The sequence below is a fragment of the Spodoptera frugiperda genome, chromosome 11, assembly GCF_023101765.2.
Source record: "Spodoptera frugiperda isolate SF20-4 chromosome 11, AGI-APGP_CSIRO_Sfru_2.0, whole genome shotgun sequence".
In the NCBI taxonomy this organism is placed as follows: Eukaryota; Metazoa; Arthropoda; class Insecta; order Lepidoptera; family Noctuidae; genus Spodoptera; species Spodoptera frugiperda.
Genome location: NC_064222.1, coordinates 5,948,478 through 5,970,049, shown reverse-complemented (window position 1 = coordinate 5,970,049; position 21,572 = coordinate 5,948,478). Strand labels below are relative to the sequence as shown.

Here is a 21,572-nt window from a genome sequence, read left to right as displayed (position 1 = left end):
AAATATAATGTAGAAGATTGACAACATAATTAAATAGCTGATAAAACAAATGAACTTATGTCGTAAACAACAAACATTAGGCAATGTGTGAATTGTTTATTTCATTTAATAGGGTCATTAGATAGGTATTTACCACCAGAGATGTGCTATGCTACGTTGCTGTGGATGCGTTTGATTTCCACCAATCATATTCATTGGTACACATAGCTTAAAACACAGGTAGAATCGGACTCAGCTAAGCTATGTTTTTCATATAGAAAGATGCGTGCTATGGATGGCTTACCTACTATCGATTCATCGCATACTCGAGCTGCGCATCTCCCTCGCATAGCTACGTAGCTTAGTATCAGTGGAAACGGTCACATACTTTCACAGTTTAGCTATTACATCTTCGTAGCATAGCTACATAGCACACTTTTAATATATAATCGTAGCGTATTACATAAAATAAACATTGAATCCCTTAATTTATTGAAAACATAACTCGTTTTTACCGTAACCTGGTACAGCATTTGGGAGCGTCCGGAGCTGCGGACTACCTAGCGGGTTTACCGGAGCTCCGGGTCGAAAAGCAGGAGAAGGAACGGGGTGGTTTTTAGTCAGTAAGAGTCTGACACTCCCTCTCGCCTCGCCCAAGGCGGGAGAAGTCATTGGATGATTTTCCCCCTCAAAAAAAAAAAAAAAAAAAAAAAAAATTGCATTTGGGAGCGTTCTGTTTACAACCTGTATAGCTGTGCTGACTGTACATACTACACATTATTATTATTTACTCAATACTATATACACATATATCTTTTGGTCGACCTTTGGGTGATGTTTCAACACGAATTGAATGTTATGATTCAAAGTCATTTTAGTAAAAACAATAACTAAAACTTAATTACAAGTACGTAACTTCAATGCTATATTATTATCATTCTCACAGAATCGTGTAAAAACTAGAATCATACAAAGAATTTAATTTAAGATGCATTGAACTTTGTCCTTTATTGTATAGCACGTTTAACGACTAATTTTGAATGTAGAGATACATATTTGTAAACCTGTTTTGTAACACAAGTCCATTTACAAAAATGTGGTTGTAAAAAAATATGCCAAACTTTTACTTTCCGTCTCGTGGAAACAAGTTCGATTGATTAAGAGTCTATTAGGATTTATTACATTAAAAAACATACTAACTGGCGACCTATCCCGGCTTTGCACGGTTATAAGGGTTTCTCTACTCTTATTATTATGCTTGCTTTATACATAGTTATATACCTTCCTCTTGAATCACTAATAGGTATTAAAAAACCACATCAAATTCTATTGCGTAGTTTTAAAGATATAAGCTTACCTAGGAACAAACAGAAAAATCTATATTGTTTTATACTATGTACATACGTAGTAGCTTTTTTTTTTTGAGGGGTCAAATCATACAATGTTTCCTCCCGCCTAGGGCGAACCGAGAGGGAGAGTCAAACTCTTGCTGACTAAAACCCACCCATTCCTACTCCTGCTTTTCGTGTCGCAGCTCCGGATATAGTAAGGTATACTCGTAGAAACTGAATCATTAAACGAATGGCACTTGACGTAACTGAATCATTAGACATTGGCACTTGTATAGTAAGAATTTCCAAAATGACTCTTACTCTAACATATAAAGTCACATAAGTACCTAATTTCGCGTTTAGAAAGGAACTGAAGTCAAGATTGCTAATTCTTCAAACATCAAAGGTACTTGGTATCGAAATAATTGGTTAATTACGTAATTTTGTGTTTAAGGTAATATGTTCGCGTATTTTTTTCCAAAGCGTTTTGTATTGTACCTACATACTTACATACACATTGTATAGATCGCAGTGTAAATGATTCAGGGGACCTTAGTACAAGTTTGCTTTACGTTTAACAAGATCAAAACAAAAGCGCTAATTCGTACTGAGCTTATTACCTACAAATCTCTGTTTAAATTGTAGTCTCTTCAGCCGCATTTAATCACCGATCTTTTGACCGAAACTCCATAAAATGAAACTCCAAAAATTGATCTTTAGAGTGTTTTCATCACAGATGTGCTACGTAGCTATGCTACGAAGATAAGCTGTGAAACTATGTGACCGTTTCCACTGATACTAAGCTATGCAGCTGTGCGAGTAAGATGTGCTATGAAGATGCGCCGCCGCAATGTAACTGTGCGTAGATGCATAGCTCGAATATGAGATGTATCGATAGTAGGGAAACCAATGAATATGATTCGTGGACACCAAACGCATCCACAGCAACGTAGCATAATATATCTCTGGTGCAAAGCACCTAAAGATTGTGAATATATGGAACCTATATAATATGTATATAAGTACATAATACGTATAGGTATTTTACTTAGAACTATGATGTCGCGAACATGCCAAGAAGACATGCGGCATTATTATTTAACGACACTGTTATTTGTAATTTTATATAATGTTACCTTAATGACGTGTGATTTATTATGTATGTATCCATACATAATATGATACATAATTATATTAAGTACTAAAGTACTAAGTTTCTGCGCCGACTTTGTCAACGAGGAATATGTAATCTATAGTTCAAATATTGTACAAAGTAGATAAATCAATTGTATAACTATATTGACTAAATAATAACTACAACTAAAATAGGTATTTACAACTTGAAAATACCTAAAAAGAAATAAAAACATAGTATAAGGCATCAAAAAAATAATCCTCATGAAGTGGCCCAAAAGACTACCGCAAACAATAAGGAAATATAAGTGTTTTTGTATTTATGTATATTTGTAATGTTTTCACGCAAAACTTCTGAACTGATTTTAAAACTTTCCCAGATTTCTTTTAAAGAAAGCGGCTATGATATAGACCATATTATTCAGAGAGCTTTACGAGTTTCTTTCACGTAAAACTAGATCGTTTAGCCTTCTGATTGGTTAGTTCATTAGAACCTGCCAATCAGATCGTTTAGGCGCTAAGCCCTCTGTAAAGATGTTATGTACTGAACAACATAGGCTATATTATAACTTAAAAAAAGTCTATGTCCACGCAGACGAAATCTAGGTAAATACCACAATACAGGCTAGTAATTTATATTACAAGTAATAGAACCTTCACATTTTACGTAGGTAATATTGTTACTGATAATTTCTAAGTTGATCTACTTAATAAGTTCAATATAACAAGAATCACACTGATATAAACGTTCTCCCATTACGAGGAAACTCCATAATATACAGTACATACAGTACCTATGCATAATTGAATAGCTTATCGTATGCTGCTCCTATAGGTACCTATTTGTAGTAGAATGATTTATTGCTGTACATTATATAACAATAATGATCTAACTTACTGGTGTAGTGTAAACAAAACATTACAACCGATGATTGCCGAAGGGCTATTTTTTTAGCGGGGGATCCAATGACTTCTCCTGACTTGAGCGAGGTGAGTGGGAGCGTCAGACTCTTACTGACTAAAAACCCAGTAGGTACTCTCCTGCTCCGGATCAGGCATCAGCCCTACTGGGGCCCATCTGTGGTGGTTGCTTGGAAGTGCGCAGAACACGACGCGCCGTACGTACGGGTCTGGTTCTGGTCAGGCGGAAGTTGCGTTCTTAGTCCTGCTTCGAGCTGGAGCCCTGGTAAACCCGATAGGTACTCTCCTTCTCCGGATCAGGCATCAGCCCTAATGGGGCCCATCTGTGGTGGGTGGCTCTTTGAGGCGCGCGCAGAATGCGACGCGCCATACGCACGGGTCTGGTTCTGGTCAGGTGGCGAGCTACCCATAGTCGCCGTTCATAGACCCGCAGACTACCGAAGAGCTCCAAACATTCAAACAAACAAACTTTCACGTTTATAATATTAGTGTGATGAGTACCATTCCCATCGTGAAACCTCTTCAGCAATTACTGACTAATATGGACGCAAAATATTTTTGTTTCAACATTTAAATTGAATTAATTGGTTCGGGGTAAGAAATTTCTTCACCATTATTATCTTTAAACACAACACTACCGCAGATAATTTTAGAACACCTTATACACTATTGATTCCACATATATATTACAACGGTACAGCAATTCGAACCACTGCCAATCAGGTTTCAAACGTCATTCACAATGCTCCAACATTTGCTGCTACGATGCCAGTCAATCACATTCGCTGTGAGGCATTCTGACAATTGGTTAGAAATGTACAATGTAACATCGTGCTTGTTTAACCAAGGAGAGGTAGACTGAGGTCTTAGAGAACACTTTTCTAGTTATATTATTGTGAAAGAGAAACGTATTGGTAAAAAATAGGGTATACCTAAAGGGGAATTTCCACCAGAAATGTACTAATTACTATGCTACGTTGCTGTGGATGCGTTTGGTTTGAACCAATCATATTCATTGGTACACATAGCTTGTCACTGGTAGAATCGGACTCAGCTTAGCTGTTTTTTGTTATGGAAAGATGCGTGCTATTGATGAGTGCTATGGACGGCTTCCCTACTATCGATACATCGCATACTCGAGCTGCGCAAATGCGAGGAAGATTCCTCGCACATCTACATAGCTCAGTATCAGTAGAAACGGGCACATAGTTTCACAGCTTACCTATTACATCTTCTTACAACAACTACATAGCACATTCTGGTGGAAAATCACCCAAATCCGTATGTGTATGGCGGCTCTCTAAGAGGCTTAATCAGACTCACAAACAGGGCTTAAATATACAAATCTTTATGTTATATATACAAGACCAGAAAACAGTTTAACGAAGATGTTTACCAACTATTTTTATATAAACAAATTATGTATAATAGACAAACGTTTGTACCAGTATATAGTGATATATTATGTATATATACTAATGTATACTGTTGAAGAATCCTATCAAAGGTAGTCGTATCCTTTGATCCGCTTTCTTTGAACATAGAGTGAACTTAAGCGGTTTATATCACCTGTAAGTGCTTTAATATTTTATTTATACCAAAGCTTAGATATAGAAAAATTGGGACGATGTTTGTTTATCAAACTATGTACTCACAATGCGTCTGAAGGATTTTCGATTTTATTGCCAAACAGTATCGATTAAAATGTATTTTTAAACATCCTTACTCTTTCCGCGGTTGTCCTACAAATATGTCTGCAGAGCTACACAGGCTAATTTTAAAGGAGATGGACATTAATACTCTTTTATGATACTTTCAAACAAATATCTCCCACACCCACTTACCAAGCGTAAAAAACAACAAAAAAGCCAATTTTAAGGTAAGCGTCCGCAGGTCCGCATCGTACGCATCGTACGCATTCCGTATGACGTCATCAGTACGCATCGCATGTAGGCAATGCTGATGATGCGGTCCGTAAGGTGCGGATCGGAGCGGAGTTTCTATACAAAACAAACTAAAATCCGTTGCATGTGGTGCGTACGATGCGGGCCTGTGGACGCGTACATTTATAGAGAAGGCCCACAGTCCAACAGTTTACTTTCACAAGCTATCAACTATAAACAAAGATACAAAGTTCATAACCAATTTTTGACACGAACATTCTCTCAGTACTCACACTTGGACTTTGACCACAAAACAACAAGTAAAATTAAATTACTTAAACGTAATTAGCTCCATTGTGCAAACAGGTTTTTTCTCGATAACATTTTATTGGCGACCCATAGTATGAATTTGCTTTACGTTCAGCGGTTTAACTTCACGTTCGGCGGTCTGATTGGTTGGTTTATGCGAGCCGGCCAATCAGAGCGCTGAACGGGTTCTCGATTAGATTACTTTAAACGTAAAGCAAACTCGAACTAAGGGTACAGATCTCATGTAATAAGGTTCGTCTACCCACCACTTGCGTCGTTGCGTCCCTATTCGCTTCGACACAAGTCAACCAGTTTTCTAAATATATCGTAGAGTGAATGTACTGACTTACGTATAGACTGCCGTACTTGAACTTGAGAACGTAATATGTTTGTTTTGCAAATACTTCATATAAGAAAATATTTGTATATCGGTAAACGTTTAATGTGTATGAGTAATGATAGGGAGTTAAAGTGAAGGTCTTAGAACACTGAAAATCTGTTCTTCAAATCATCATAATTGTTTAACGAAGATAAAACCGGTCCACTGTCATATGCTTTTCATCCACGAGTTTTTCGACAACTTTTTCAGACTATTTATAAAGCCAAACTAAACACAAAGGCAAATATGGAACACTTCATACTTAAAAAAATCTTCAACTTACTAAATTATTTCCTCAACAGATCGCAGCCCTCTGCACATTCCTGGCTTTGGTAGCAGTATCATTTGAGCAGGACGCATCAGACCCGACCCCAATATCGCCATGCCCCAACGTGTTCATGTACGAGCCACCAGGTTCCGAGAAGGGGCGATGGTACGGCGTCGTGAACCTATCCACTGACAGCACGCTGCACTCCCTCTGGCTAAATATCGTGCTGGATAACAAGGCTGATATACTTGGGGTGAGTATTTTTAAACTGACATAGTCACTAACAATATCATTAGAACTTAATACAGTTTATTCGTGATCCTGGCGCTTGCAACAGAGCCGAAATAACGCTTGCATTGTGTTCCGTTGTGTGAGAAAGGTTACCAGAGTCCCAATTACTCCCTTTACCAATCTCCCCAGTTCCCGATTCTCCAACAACCCTTAAATTCTTAACTCGCAAAAGGCCGGCAACGCACTTGTAAGGCCTCTGGTATTTTGAGTGTCTATAGCGGCGATTGCTTACCATCAGGTGATCTGTCTGCTCGTTTACCGGCTTATAGAAACCTACCAAAAAAAATCATTTAATTATTTTCATTGCAATTTTCTTTGATTTTAAATAGGTAAGTATCTAGTTCGTTTCTCACAATCTGCACACCGCACCGGTTTCCGCATAGACAGAACAGACAAAATAAATACTTTGTAAAACATTTTCCTTCCTACGATCTGGTTTTGCTGGCGACCTTCATGCACAGCCAGAAATTCGACTTGAAATTAAACCGACAGATTTATTATAAAATTGGTATAAGAAACTAGCTACTTCCGCGCGGTTTCACCCGCTCTGCTTGGCTCCTATTGGTCATAGCGTGGTGTTTTATAGCCTATAGCCTTCCTCGATAAATGCACTATTCAACACTGTGGCTAAATATCGTGCTGGAATAATTATTTAAATCGGACCAGTAGTTCCTGAGATTAGCGCGTTCAAACAAACAAACTCTTCAGCTTTATAATATTATACAACGTGTAACAAAATACCCATATACATCAAGAAGCCCTGATGAATACAGGTTGAATAGAGTCGCTACATGAAGTTTCAGCTTAAAATACGTTTTAAAAAAAATTGTACCAAAAACTTGGTATCGCATAGTTCTTGATTTTAAATCATACAAACGTGTCACAACACTACAGGGATCACTCGCTAATATTACGAAACATTTCTTCTGTCAATCTGATCGCCTAGTACCTGTCTACCTAATTTTGATTCGCGCGGCGGGCGATTGGAAAAATTCATAACTTGTTACCATGAAAACATGAGTTTAAAAACCCTTCCCGTATAGTTTGTTATGTTATCAGGAAGCCGTGCAATTGATATGTATACCCCTTTTTGTTACACATTGTATAGTACAATAGTATAGATTATTAATATTAATATACATCTATTAAAAAACAAAACCATAAGTAGGTATGTGTATCTTGAAGTTTCCTTGTAGGTATAACCACCAAGTTGGTTTAGTAACCGACAGATTTATTATATGTTCGTATAAGATAAGAAATTAATAATATACATCTATTAAGTCATTGACTGCCAATAGAAAACTGTTGAAGGCAAATCCTCCGCTAACGTGACCGGTGACCACCACAACGTTCAATGTGGTAAAAAACAAAAACATATGTATTGCATCTTGAAGTTTCCTTGTAATAACTACCACCAAGTTGGTTTAGTAACTGTTACCCGCGGCTTTAATTACAATTCCAATTCTAACAGTGAATTTTGTCAATAAACTACGTACAAACATATTCATATTTTAACTCTTTTCTTCTCTTACAGAACTGGATAGGAGACGTCTCGACACAAGACAACAAGGACTTTAAAATTGAGAATGCGGACATGCAGATTAACCCTGGCCCCGCCGTGGCCGTGCGATTCTTTGTACAATTTAACCCTTTAAACAAAACGCCAAGACTACAAGCCATTAGACTGAATGGAAGAGAGATATGTAACGCGAATACTCCTCAGCCGGTCATCAATGATAGACCCGATGTAATTGAGAGTAGGCCTTCGCAAAGGCCTAATAATGGGATTGAACTGAATACAAGGCCGGTGCAGTCTCCGCCTCGGGAGTCACCTAGACCTGTGTACCCGAGACCAGGGAGTGAACCTGCGCCTTCTAATATGTAAGTAACTAAATAATTTTATATTTTACTAGCTTTTTTTTTGAGGGGGGAAAATCATCCTATGACTTCTCCCGCCTTGGGCGAGGCGAGAGGGAGTGTCAGACTCTTACTGACTAAAATCCACCCTGTTCCTTCTCCTGCTTTTCGAGCCGGAGCCCCGGTAAACCCGCTAGGTAGTCCGCAGCTCCGGATATTTTACTAGCTGGCCCGGCAAATTTTGTACCGCCTCAAAAAATATTCTCACCTTTTAAACTTTCCCTAGACTGACAGAAATAATTCAAGACGAAAATTTGCTAAATCGGCCCTGCCGTTCTCGATTGCCGATTTAGGGATTTCAAACTTATATGTAATTAGAAATTATCAGCTCGTGCACCTCACGACGTTTTCCTTCACCTGAGCTTATAGTTTCTATCTTAACGATGGTTGACAACGTTGTCAGAAATAATCTTATACATATAACTCGGAAAAAATCACATTGTAAAGACAAAATATTTGCCGTTGCCGTTGTATTTGCCGTTGGTAGGTTTCGAATCCGCATCCTCGTGCATGAAAGACGGTCTTAAACATCAGGGCAACCACGACATTTTTTATAAATACTATACTTGTTAGTCAACTAAAATGTAAGAGGTGATAAGCTTTTTATCATTACCGGTCATAATGTTACCATCTATGCTACTTTGAACATTTAAACAAACGGAATAAAACGCCTAATGCTTTGTCCTACCTAGGAATCCAATTTAAAACCCCTTATACTTACTTATCTAAAGTCCCCGAATTCTCAACAATTTAGTTTTATTTTTAATATCTTCTACGAACTCTAGGAATGTCAGAGAAAGTTATAAACTGTATTAAAGGTATGTAGGTATGTCCTCAACCCTTATTTGAATACGTTTATAACATTCTTCAAAACAGATCCTGGCTTTCTTTTGTCTCATCCTTTTTAAATAAACACGTATTTTTTCGGGACTTGGGTGATTTTCCACCGGAGTGTGCTATGTAGCTATGCTTTTTTTTAATGGAGAAAAATCATCCAATGACTTCTCTCGTCTTGGCCAAGACGAGAAGGAGTGTCAAACTCTTACGGACTAAAACCACCCCGTTCCTACGTCTGCTTTTCAAACCAGAGCCTCAGTAAACCCGCTAGGTAGTCCGCAGCTCCGGATATGTAGCTATGCAACTAAGATGTGAAACTATGTAACCATTTCCACTGATACTAAGCTATGTAGCTATGCAAGGAAGATGCGCAGCTCGAGTATGCGATGTATCAATAGTAGGGAAACCATCCATATAACGCATCTTTCCATATAAAAAACCTAGGTTAGCTGAGTCCGTTACCACCAGTGCTAAGCTTTTTGTACCAATGAATACGATTGGTGGAAGCCAAACGCATCCACAGCAACGTAGCATAGCACATCTCTGGTGGATAAGCACCCTTGTACTGAAACAGAGGCTTACTTCTTATCTTTAACAGATCCTTTAAGATATACCTTTATTCCTAACCTTCCTTTTGATATTTCCTACCTTTTTATAAATACTCTTATATTGCCATATGTGAGAAATCGAGTTGAGTTTATATTAAGAATTTTGTATTGTTCTGAAATTCATAAAATCTTTTATTAGAACAGGGGTTTCCCAACTAGTTTTTGGTTAAAAACCACTTGTTAAGTTAGGGACCACTATTATGCTATTACTTTTTCATATGATCCGATAATCTGAATCCGTCATTCACTCACAAAAATAGTGACATTTTAACAGGAATGGGATTATTGAAATCAGTTGCTTCCCTGAGTTGCCTCGTTTGATATAATAGTCCAGACAAAATAGACGAAATTAAATTGCAACCTAGACATAATTCGCAAATCCCCATCGATCCCACTGTTTCTAAAAGATATTGAAAAATTTTCGAGGAAAAAAGGTGTTGTCCCTTACGACACCCGCGGGAAAAGTGATGACCATTTGTCATTATATATTCTTCTCGACCTTTATACCATACAGCTCATTAAAGTTTCCAATACAAAATGTTTTAATTTTTCATCAAATAAATAAACACAACAATAACAATGTCGTTCAAACAAGCGAATCCATCATGGCGGCGCGGGGCGGCACGACGCAACGTGACGTCACTACAATTCGTAATGAGCAATTGATTACTACGTTCATTAATATCGCGCTATCTACCACTGTCGTACAAATTACATCGTACTGCTAACTACGTGATTAATACTCCCTTTGATATGGAAAAAATATTGTTACGTAATATTCGGTTATAATAAACTTATAATAGGTATTTTACCTGTGATCATTATACGAACATTCCAATGGCAAAATTCGCACCCTTAGAATGAAAATGACTTAACTCAAAATGTCTGTAATTTTATCATGAACTGGCGTTATAAAATATACTCTACAACCAAAGAACTAATCCATAAATCTAGTAAAAATCAATCGTATGTCATGGAATACGGAAGAGATGTATAAATGTCAAAATATAATTTTCTGAGACTTTCTGGCTCATTTCCCACAACTTGCAGTTTTTGGATTCGGTCACTTTCATTCTAAGGGTGCAATATGACAATTGGAAAAAGTAATTTGCATACCAACAGGATGCCTTGGAACCGAGTTCTGAAACGACGATCTGACACAGAGGATCCAGTAACATTTCTATGACCTAAATGTAATTCCCAAGTCACCCGCCAAGCGTGGGTTATCTATTATGGTAAACTCTGGGAAACCGAAGAATAGCACCAGAGATTTTCAGGGTTTTTTTATATGGAACAAGCCGATAAACGATCAGACGGACCTGATGGTAAGCAATCGCCGCTGCCCAAGGACACTTGAAACAACTGGGGCGTTACAAGTGCGTTGCCGGCCTTTCAAGTCTCCGAAAAACAAGAAAATTTAATTTGTAGATTACGCTTACATATATTTCAAACATCAAACATCATCTAACCTTATATTTTTTATTGCCTAGCCCATCAGACCAGGATCGGAACAGGCCTAACTACGTCCTGACCACACAAAGACCTGAACGCACAAGGAAACCCGTAAGGTAAATACCAAACTTTTTGCCTTTACTATTAAATATACTTAATCATATTTTTAATTTCGAAAAAAACTATCTCACTCTTTTTACTTCTCTTTTTTCGGTTTTATTGTTACATTTTATAAAACAAAGTCTTGTCCAGTCTTAATAAAAATTATGAACTCAAAAACGGCTGCACCAATTTTCATTAGGGTTTTATTTTCGACTGCACGGTTGGCACGGTGGCTGGGCAACCGGGTGCCGCGCAATGTGTAGCGTGAAGGCGTTCGAGTCTGGGTGTGATGTGTATGTGAACTAGTATGTTTGCAAACGCACCCACGACACAGGAGAAAATACTAGTATGGGGCAACGTTTTAAAAAAAATCAATAAAGTATCAAGCTGATTTTAAATTAAAGGATACTTAATATTAATTTATTAAACGTATATTTTTCTCAATAACAGGTATTTATTGTCTAAAATATGCTACCATTTAAAACAACACTATGAATCACACATTTTTTAAATGAAACGAGTTTATCTAGTGTCTCGATTTCCAAGCGAGTGCTATTCTAATGACATACATACCTACCTAGACAAGTTCTTAAGCTAATTAGTTGATGAAAAGATATATATTTTTATATTCATATATCTTTTAATTTTCTACACTACGTACGTACGAGTAAACATAACATAAACTAGGTATTCTTTTTGGCGACAATGAGATAAAATAGTACTTCAATCCTTCAAAATGAATAAATTTCTTACAAAATTTATAGGAAATTTCTCTCTCAAAAAATATAGGAAATTTCTCTTTCTAATTGAAATTGAAACTATTGAACACCATGAAAACCAATCCAGCCGTTTTTGAGTTACCTACGAGTGTTGTGTTAGTCACACCATCTAGACTAGACTTTGTTTGATAACATAAAAATACTGATTCAAGCAACAACTAATTCAAACTAATTTACTTTTAAATTATACGTCACTGTTTGACGAGGTAACTCGATACACTTCGACAAAAAAAAATATGTCAAGGATACGGACCAAGAGTCCATGGAGAATTATATGAATAAAAAAAATAAAGATACACGTCAACATGACGCAAAAGCGTCGTACAAAGCTACTTATGAATATGAGCCCCCACATTGTCTCGAAACTAGTCGAGCAACCTCGTCAAACACTTATTTTTTATTATTATTATAAATCTTATTATGTCTAATCTACTAATCTTGCTTACTAACTCAATTTGCTTACTTTTTTCAGGAAAAAATGCGAAAGTGTCTCTTGTTTTTTTTCCAGTAGTCCGCCCCGGGACACTGAGTACTGGGACGGTCCCGCCGTCATAGTACTGCCGGCTCCTGACAAAACTAACACTAAAACCCCTGGGGGACAGGTGAGCTCTTCTACTTCTTCTACTGTCCTTCTTTCCTGAACAGATTTCTGATATTTGTGCGGCTTAAGGCAAGCGTCCATAGGCCCGCATCGTATGCATTCCGTATGACGTCATTAGTACGCATCGCATGTTGGCATTGCTGATGCGGTGCGGGCCTGTGGACGCGTACCTTTAGAGAGTGTTTATATGAGTTTCGTTCATTAAACGTGTCTGACCGTTAGTAAATTTAAAAAAAGAGAAGCTATGTTTGTATTTGCGATTAATTAATAACGTTTATCTTTACATATAATGTTTCAAACTGAATAATACATTTAGTATATTTATGAATTGAAACGTAAACTCAATGTTTTTAAATAAGCACCATTACTTTGCCAAAATAAGATAGAGGAACAAGAAAAAATTAAAAGGATATTGTATTAACACTGAACGCATTCACAACACATTGAACGCCGTGGTGGTCACCGGTGACCTACATATGTACGTTAGTGGAGGATTAGCCTTCATCAGTTTTCTATTGGCTGTTAAAAACTTAATATATTTATTCTATAGTATATGTAGGAATGTAATATACATATTATTTATCAATTCGGAAAATCTTTTGAGATTGTATTCCAGCTTCGCAGTTGACTGTCAGAGAATGCCGCATGAACCGGCATGAAGTCCGCTATTCACAGTTATGCATGTGAAAAGGATTACAATACAAATACACATTTGAGATAAATATAAATATCTCAACTTAGACAGAAACGAAACGAACACATTTGAGGTTTATAAATAAAAGGTAGATATGTATAATCGATTAAAAATCATTTTATCTCATCACTACAATCATTCATCATCGACAAATCAATCAAGAATATTGATATCTTAAAAAAATAACTGCGCAAAATATTCGATTACCATTAACAATTTCTAACCGCAAGAATATAAAAACATCAATCAAACAATTATTCTATGGACAAAAACAGATGTAGATAATTTGATATATATGTATAGAAATAAAAACATACAAGATCCCAAGTAAACAAAACTAAAAAACTAAATGTATGGTAAAAAAATCTACAGTAACAAGACAGATATACACGCATTTCGAGCCTTTTACGGACAATAGGTACATAATTTTTATTGATCCGACAGACAAACTAGATATATAGTTTTGTTGGACTGTACACTAGGTTATAAATTTTGACATGGACCTTTTAATAAATAAATAATTATTTACATGTAAGTAACACCAATTTTTCACAAGTCCTGCATTAGCCTTATTTTCCACCAGGGGTATGCCATGTCACGTTGCTGTGGATGCGTTTGGCTTCCACCAATCATATTAATTGGTACACATAGATTAGCACTGGTGGAAACGGACTCAGCTAAGCTATGTTTTTTATATGGAAAGATGCGTGCTATGGATGGCTTTCCTACTATCGATACATTGCATACTCGCACAGCTGTATAGCTTAGTGTCAGTGGAAATGGTCACAATAGTTTCACAGCATATAAAAAAAATATTTAATCAACCGAGAATAGGGTTATTTTAAAGTCTTGCAGATTATTTTAAAATATTAGACACGTATTTTTTAGTTTCTTACTGAAACAAATACTTTGATTTAAAATATCGCGTGACGTCAATTCGAGGTATGCTTTATACGTATTGACGTATTTGCTCCCACTTTAATCTTTGATCTTATAATATAACAAAATAAAAGATACTTGTCTAATATTTTTTTATAACCTAATCGACTGACTAAAGATATACCGTATTTAATTTTCGTATCCCGTCGTCATACCTATTAGCACACAAGTGCCTTAATTAGTAATCGCCCTTGCGATCACTAAACTAAATATAGGCTCAATTACCCCCCCCCCCTTTCCCAATCCCCGATCCCCCAAGAACCCTAAAATTTCTAACCCCCAAAAGGCCGTCAACGCATTTAAAACGCCTCTGATGTTTCAAGTGTTCTTGAGCGGCGATAGCTTACCATCAGGTATTCATAACATAGGCAGTGTCTAACAAAACAAAACTAAAAATACAAGAAAGTCATTATAACCCTTTTCTGTTATAATATAAGGAAAAATTGATTCTAAAAATATGTATACAAACACATACATATAAAAAGGTAACATATTATTATAGAGTTCACATTACGTATTTAGTTAGGTACACCAATTAAAGGACATTGAGATCAACACATGTCTTATTTTCTTTTTTATTTTAAACTCCGATCATAAGTATTAAAACCGGTTTTATAAACAAAGCCGTAATATTATTTAGTCGAGGTACTTATATTTAGCCGCAATACTTATATCCGGGTATGGCTAAAAAAACCCCTTTTTTAGCTTATATGCTTGTACAAAAATAATTCTTAACTAGTTATTCGGCCTTCGCCACTTTCTCGCAACGAAAGCTTTATAAATAAAAAAAAAAAACTTTAATTTGTTTGTTTGTGTAAATAAATATAAGTCGTATCCGCATTGTTAAAGCTATGTAATTTGAATTCTAGTTATGTGTTTTTTGGATTCAGTTTACTGTGAAAGTTGTCAAGGATATAAGTATTGTTTTGCTTTGGGGAACTTATAAGACTTGTACCTATGATTAAGACTAGAAAATAAAGGGTTCTGCTTATTGGCTGCTCGGTTACCGACTACTAACAGGACGGACCAGTTTTTGTTTGAAACACAAATGCTCTGCTTTAGGTGTGATGCATTTGTGAATTTGTGTTTGTAAACGCACCCATCATCGCTCTGATAAAGGAGAAAATCTTAGAGTAGAGCATTGATTAGTATGGGAAAGTAATGCTTCGGCACGAATGGGCCGGCTCGACCGGAGTGATACCACGGCCTCACGTAAAAACCGACGTGAAACAACACACAAACAAACGTTTTTGTTGTGTTTCGTTGTGTGAGTGAGGTTATCGGAGGCAATTAATCCTTCCCCCTTCACAATGTTCCCAATCCCCGATTTCCCAACAACCCTTAAAGTCCTAACCCCCAAAAGGGCAACGCACTTCGTTGCCGGCTTCGTAACGCCTCTGGTGTTTCGGGTGTCCCTGGGAGGCGACGATTGCTTACTATCAGGTGATCCGTCTGCTCGTTTAACGGTTTACCTAACACTATAAAAAAACCTATTATATCAAATAACTATAAAAGAAATATAACATCTGTTACTAAAACCAAAGTTAAATTCATTCACGAACTTTAAAACATTTCTTCTAATTTTTACCAAATCTTCAAAATAGGTATCATCAGTAACTCGTCGAAACTTGAGTACCTAACTTGAAATTTTATATCCTTACCTACCCGTAGGGGTAGGTAAGTAGTAGTACAGGACAGGTCTTATAAAGCAGGTGTATCCTAAGAAACGAGTTAGTTAACCATTTCAAATTAACCTACCTTAATACCTTAATAGATATATACGACTAGACATCCAGCTATAAATTTCCAGTATAATCTGACCCTTGAATGCGTACAAAAATCATACAAAGCGAGTTCATAGTAACTGGATATGTTTAACTTGATGTGTAGCGTATTATTCCAGTATAAACTGACCCTTGAATCTATAGAAAGATCATACAAAGCGAGACATTGGTAAACTGGTTCTGTTTAACTTGACGTGGAGTGCATCAACACATCCAACTATAAGTACCAGTATAAACTGACCCTTGAATGCGTACACAGATCATACAAAGCGAGTTCATAGTAAACTGGTTATGTATAACTTGATGTGTCGTGCGCAAATTACTTAGCACGGAGTCAGTCAACCGCCGCAAATAATCGTCTAAGTATGTGTGTATCTTGAAACAGGTCGTTACAAGTTTTTGCTATCCTAGTATAAAGTATAGGTTGTTGTTTACTATTTGCATTGTTTTAAGTTCATAAACTTGATCTCGTTGAGCGACTTCTTGACCAGTGAACTAGTTTTGAACTATCGTTTGTGTGGTTTGAAAGATTGGTTCTAAGAGAATTTGTATTTTTTCTGGAATCAATGATGCTTGTCTTACTTCTAATGTGTGCTTGAGTTAATTAGCATAAGGTAATCTGTCTGTCTGTCTAAATTACCTAAAAATCATGCAAAGCTCTAGATACTAGGTTGCAGACGAACCCGCTAGCAGAAGCTAGTATCTAACTTATATAGCAAGCACCTAACGACAAGAAACTCATTACGATATATTTACCGAACTCCTCAAATAAGTATTACAACAACTTTTACACAACTTCCTTAGATAGTCTATAAATAAGAAAAAATAAGTCTTCTTCCCTAAAGAAGAATAAAGTAATCACCAGTAGGAAATACGAAAGAATATAAGTATTTGAGTGTATGAATATGGTGCTTATATAACTAAGTAGATTTACCAAATTTTATTCAAAAAGTGTAACTTTCAGAGCATGTAATGACTTATGTATGTAGAAAAAGCATAATTTTTATAATAACTATAACGTACATTAATGGAGAAAAGCTTTACATTAAGAAGACAACAATTAATAATATACCTAGTATAATAATAAAACCCGGAACTGCGGACTACCTAGCGGGTTACCGGGGCTCCGGCTCGAAAAGCAGGAGTAGGAACGGGGTGGTTTTTAGTCAGTAACAGTTTTAAATTTCCTCTCGCCGCGCCCAAGAGTGGGAGAAGTCATTGGATGATTTTCCCGACTTAAAAAATATAATAATAATAAATAAAGTTTACATTTTCAGCCGTTGTTTACAGCCCGTTATTTGAGATAAGAAATCTGTTTTCTTATATTTTATATGCACTAGTAGAAAGTAGAACACCTATATGTAGACTAGACACATAACTATAACACATATTGTAGAATCTCTGACTAATTCAACTATGTTATATTTCTTTTAATTTCCTATTCTATTAGAAAAACTATCGTAATTCATAGTACCTTTTTTCTATTAATCTTTCTAATAGAAATAAATATGTTATACCTAACTAATCTTCAAATCCATTTACCTATAATACAGTAGATTACTTCAATAAAAATGGTAAGCAAGATCCTATATGACCCTTGCAGTGTTTGTAATAAATCAGCTTAAAATACTAAGTAAAAACAATAGCACAGACAATAGTATTGTTTAGAAAATAAATACATATCTATGTATTAAAATCAAAAACAGTTTTGGCCTCCTCACAACTTTACTAGGATTCCTAATGGTTTGAACACAGCTGTGAAGGTCATTCACTTTAAGTTCAAATTGACTCAGAACAAGTACCCTTAGTACGAATTTGCTTCACGTTAAAAGTAATCAAAACGAGAGCGCCTTCGGCGCTCTTATCCTCCTGAGTCCGAGGGTATGATATTTTCGTTTATTGATTTGATTTTTACAACATGATATCTTATAGATAGACACAAGAAAAAATAAAATTATAATTAAAATTAAAATTATAATTATTAACTAAAAATTACAACGTTTCGTTTCACGAAAAAAACTTGATGCTAAACTGGTGCACTTCGGTAAAATATTTTATTTTTTTGGTTGTCCTTAATTTAGAACTTCAGTGCTCAGGAGGATAATGGCCGGCTCGAATTGACCAACCAACCAGAGTGCCGAACGCATAAAGTATAAGTAAAACTGGAGTTTTGCTAGGTCTATAATAGGGTAGATGATTAATATTTATTTTAATATCCGTCTTGTATTTCAAAATATTAGACACGTATTTTTTATTTTCTTACGGAATTAAATATTTTCGAGGCTATATCAACTTGAAATATTGCGTGACGTCACTTCTAGCTACATTTTATTCGTAGAAGTGACGTATTTGCTCCTACGCTTCAACTTTGATTCGTTTTATCTAAGTACTATTATCTTATATGACAAAATGAAAAAATACGTGTCTAATATCTTTATTACCTACCTAACTGACGGCCTAAATAGATACCCGTCATCATCCCTATTCTGTACTTAGATTAAAAGCACACACGATTCTTATTTAACCAAACTCGGTATCGGTGTTACAATGACATTTCTACTTGGACGTACTTATGCAACAAGGAACCAATCCACACCATTGTCAAAATCAAGATAAGGACACAGAAAGTTTCAAAAATAACTCTTCTATCGACCCTGTAAAGATCAAAATGATCTGACAACTTTGACAGAACAAAACAATTCTATGACAAAGATACCAACCAACAATTTGGTAATTAACCGCAATTATTCAATAAACTAACAAGATCCATATCCCATAGTCACCCAACAATCCTGAAAAATTTTGTATACAGTAAAATTGAATGTAATTTTGGATTAAGTTTATTTACAATATTGTACCAAATAGTTTATTCTGTGTATATAAAGCTAATATTGATGAAAATAATTAGTATTTTAAATAATATCTAATCGAAGAAAACTTCGATGGTTCCTTATTGAAAAACTATCTGTGTGTGTGTTAGTTCAATGGTTAAAATGGTTTTATGTTAAAATAATAAATGAATACATTGAAAAAAATGGGGTTTTTCATTTTTTATTATAAATTTATACCATGATAATAAATTAACAAAGAACCAACCCACACACAGATAGTTTTTCATAGTTTTTCAATAAGGAACCATCAAAGATTTCTTTGATTATTATTTAAAATACTTATTATTTTTATCAATATTAGCTTTGTAGACATAGTATAAACTATTTGGTACAATATTGTATATAAACTTTATCCAAAATTACATACAATTTTAATGTATACAAAATTTAGACAAAAATTGCTTTTTCTCAAAACTGTCATCGTGTGGGTTGGTTCTGTGTTGCGTAAGTACGTCCACTTTATCTGAGTAACAAATACCTGTTATAAATTAATAATATGTAATAATTTCCTACAATAAATTAACTTATTAATAACTTGGACCAGTTTTATAACAAGTTTTCAAATTAATTTGATCATTTTGTGGTTGATAACGTTTTCAATATGTTTGATATGGTCAGTGTGGTTAAAATGTGCTTATCGTGTCAATAAATCATATTCCAATATGTTCCTGGAAAATTATTTGGCTATTAATGTTATTGAGCCAATCTAGATGCGCTAGGTGGTTCCTAAAACCACAAAATTGTGGAAATGATGTCGTGATTAATTAATGATTATGTTTCGGTTAAATATATCTGAATTGCGATATTATATTGGTATAGATTATAAATTACTTAAGGCTTATTATTTGTCAGCACTACTTAATAAATTATAATAACTATAAGTATCTATTAAAACGGATCATTCAAAATCGTTTTGTAAAAATTGATCATTTTTCAATACATCTTTTTCTATATAAATAATAAATAAGCTTAATAATCCTAAAGTTGGCTGGTAGAGAATGTCATGTATTGTATAGTTCGATAATATTGGAATGCATTAAAGATTAAATAAGTCATTTAATTAGTCGTAATGATGGCAAAGTATCAATATACAATACCTAAACCAGATTACTTTAAAAGTACCTAAATCAACACTCTTAATCATTTTTCTTCATCGTGCTACAAAACCAACCACAATTTTCTCGAGAAAAATCAACCACAAAATGTAACAGTGCACTTTGTAGAACACCTACGACAATTACTAATATTTAACTAAAATGTCAGACGATGTGGTTATAATATTGTTTTAAATTGACAGGCTCAGTGTGGTAAGGTGGTGTTGAACCCAATCCCACTGGTGGTGAATGGGACACCAACTTTGGAGGGACAGTGGCCGTGGCAGATAGCACTGTACCAAACTCAGGTAAGAATAATTTATAAATAGGTAATTGTTTCGGCAATAAATAGGTATTGGGCCCTACTGCCGTACTCAGAGTCTTTTAAGAATGGTCACTTAACCCAGTCCTTAACCATTTTCTGAACAAAATTGCTACTAAGGAATAGTTTAAGTAATCACTAAATGTCTCTGAGTACGACAGTTAAACCTTTTGAATTATTGATGACTAACAATGTAAAGTTCAAACTATTGCCTAAAAAAGTGGTCGCCAGATTTTCCTATTATCCAATTAATTTAGCCTTAAATCCTCAATATTTAACCTGTAGTGCGCTTAAACAGGAAAATTCTCAAGAATTCAAAAAACGGAAAAATATCCCCAAAATTAAATTGATTCGATTCACAGAATAATGTAATTAAAAGACCAAATAGAACCGAATTTTAATGACTCACCTGTTATTTAACATTTCACGTGAACTAAACATCCAAAACTATATGTATTCCTTCATAACACCACTAACTCCTAGTATTGGAACTTGAAACGGGATATTTACCATGTTTTTCTATTTCTGTTCATCCGTGATCATGGCGCTTGCAACAGTGCCGAAATATCGGAAACTCATAGAAATAGAAAAACATAGTAAATATCCCGTTTCAAGTTCCAATACTAGTGTTAGTGACCATGTCAGTTTAGAAACTTTTTTTTGACTGCACGGTTGTAGCGGTGGCTGGGTAACTGGTTGCCGTGCAACGTGTCGCGGGTTCGATTCCCGCACGGAACAACTGTTTGTGTGATCCACAGATTGTTGTTCCGGGTCTGGGTGTGAACTTGTATGTTTGTAAACGCACCCACGACACAGGAGAAAATCCTAGTGTGAGGCAACGTTAAAAAAGCTTTTTTCATGAAAGAAGTTTTGAAATAGGTTCAGCAGTTTTTGTGTGAAAATATTACAAACATACATACATACAAAAACACAAATGTTTTCTTATAGTAATATTAGAACTATGTAGAACATATTCATCGTAGACAAAGTCGGCGCTGAAAGTTAGTACTTCTTATAATTATGTACCAAGATGTATCATATTATGTATGGATACATA

General features: G+C 35.4%; 1 protein-coding gene across 8 annotated transcripts in view; it reads left to right on the top strand.

Moving 5' to 3' along the window:
• LOC118274860 (serine protease gd) overlaps positions 1-21,572 on the top strand; it is a 41,673-nt gene that overhangs the window by 9,446 nt on the left and 10,655 nt on the right. For 4 of the 8 annotated variants that reach the window (XM_050696716.1, XM_050696711.1, XM_050696712.1 and 1 more), the window contains exons 2-6: positions 6,239-6,457; positions 8,030-8,376; positions 11,348-11,425; positions 12,663-12,792; positions 20,397-20,501. In XM_050696716.1, the coding sequence (XP_050552673.1) occupies positions 6,239-6,457; positions 8,030-8,376; positions 11,348-11,425; positions 12,663-12,792; positions 20,397-20,501 (879 nt within the window). The remainder of the gene's footprint in view (positions 1-6,238; positions 6,458-8,029; positions 8,377-11,347; positions 11,426-12,662; positions 12,793-20,396; positions 20,502-21,572) is intronic. The other 4 variants (XM_050696717.1, XM_050696713.1, XM_050696715.1 and 1 more) reach the window with 3 other exon arrangements.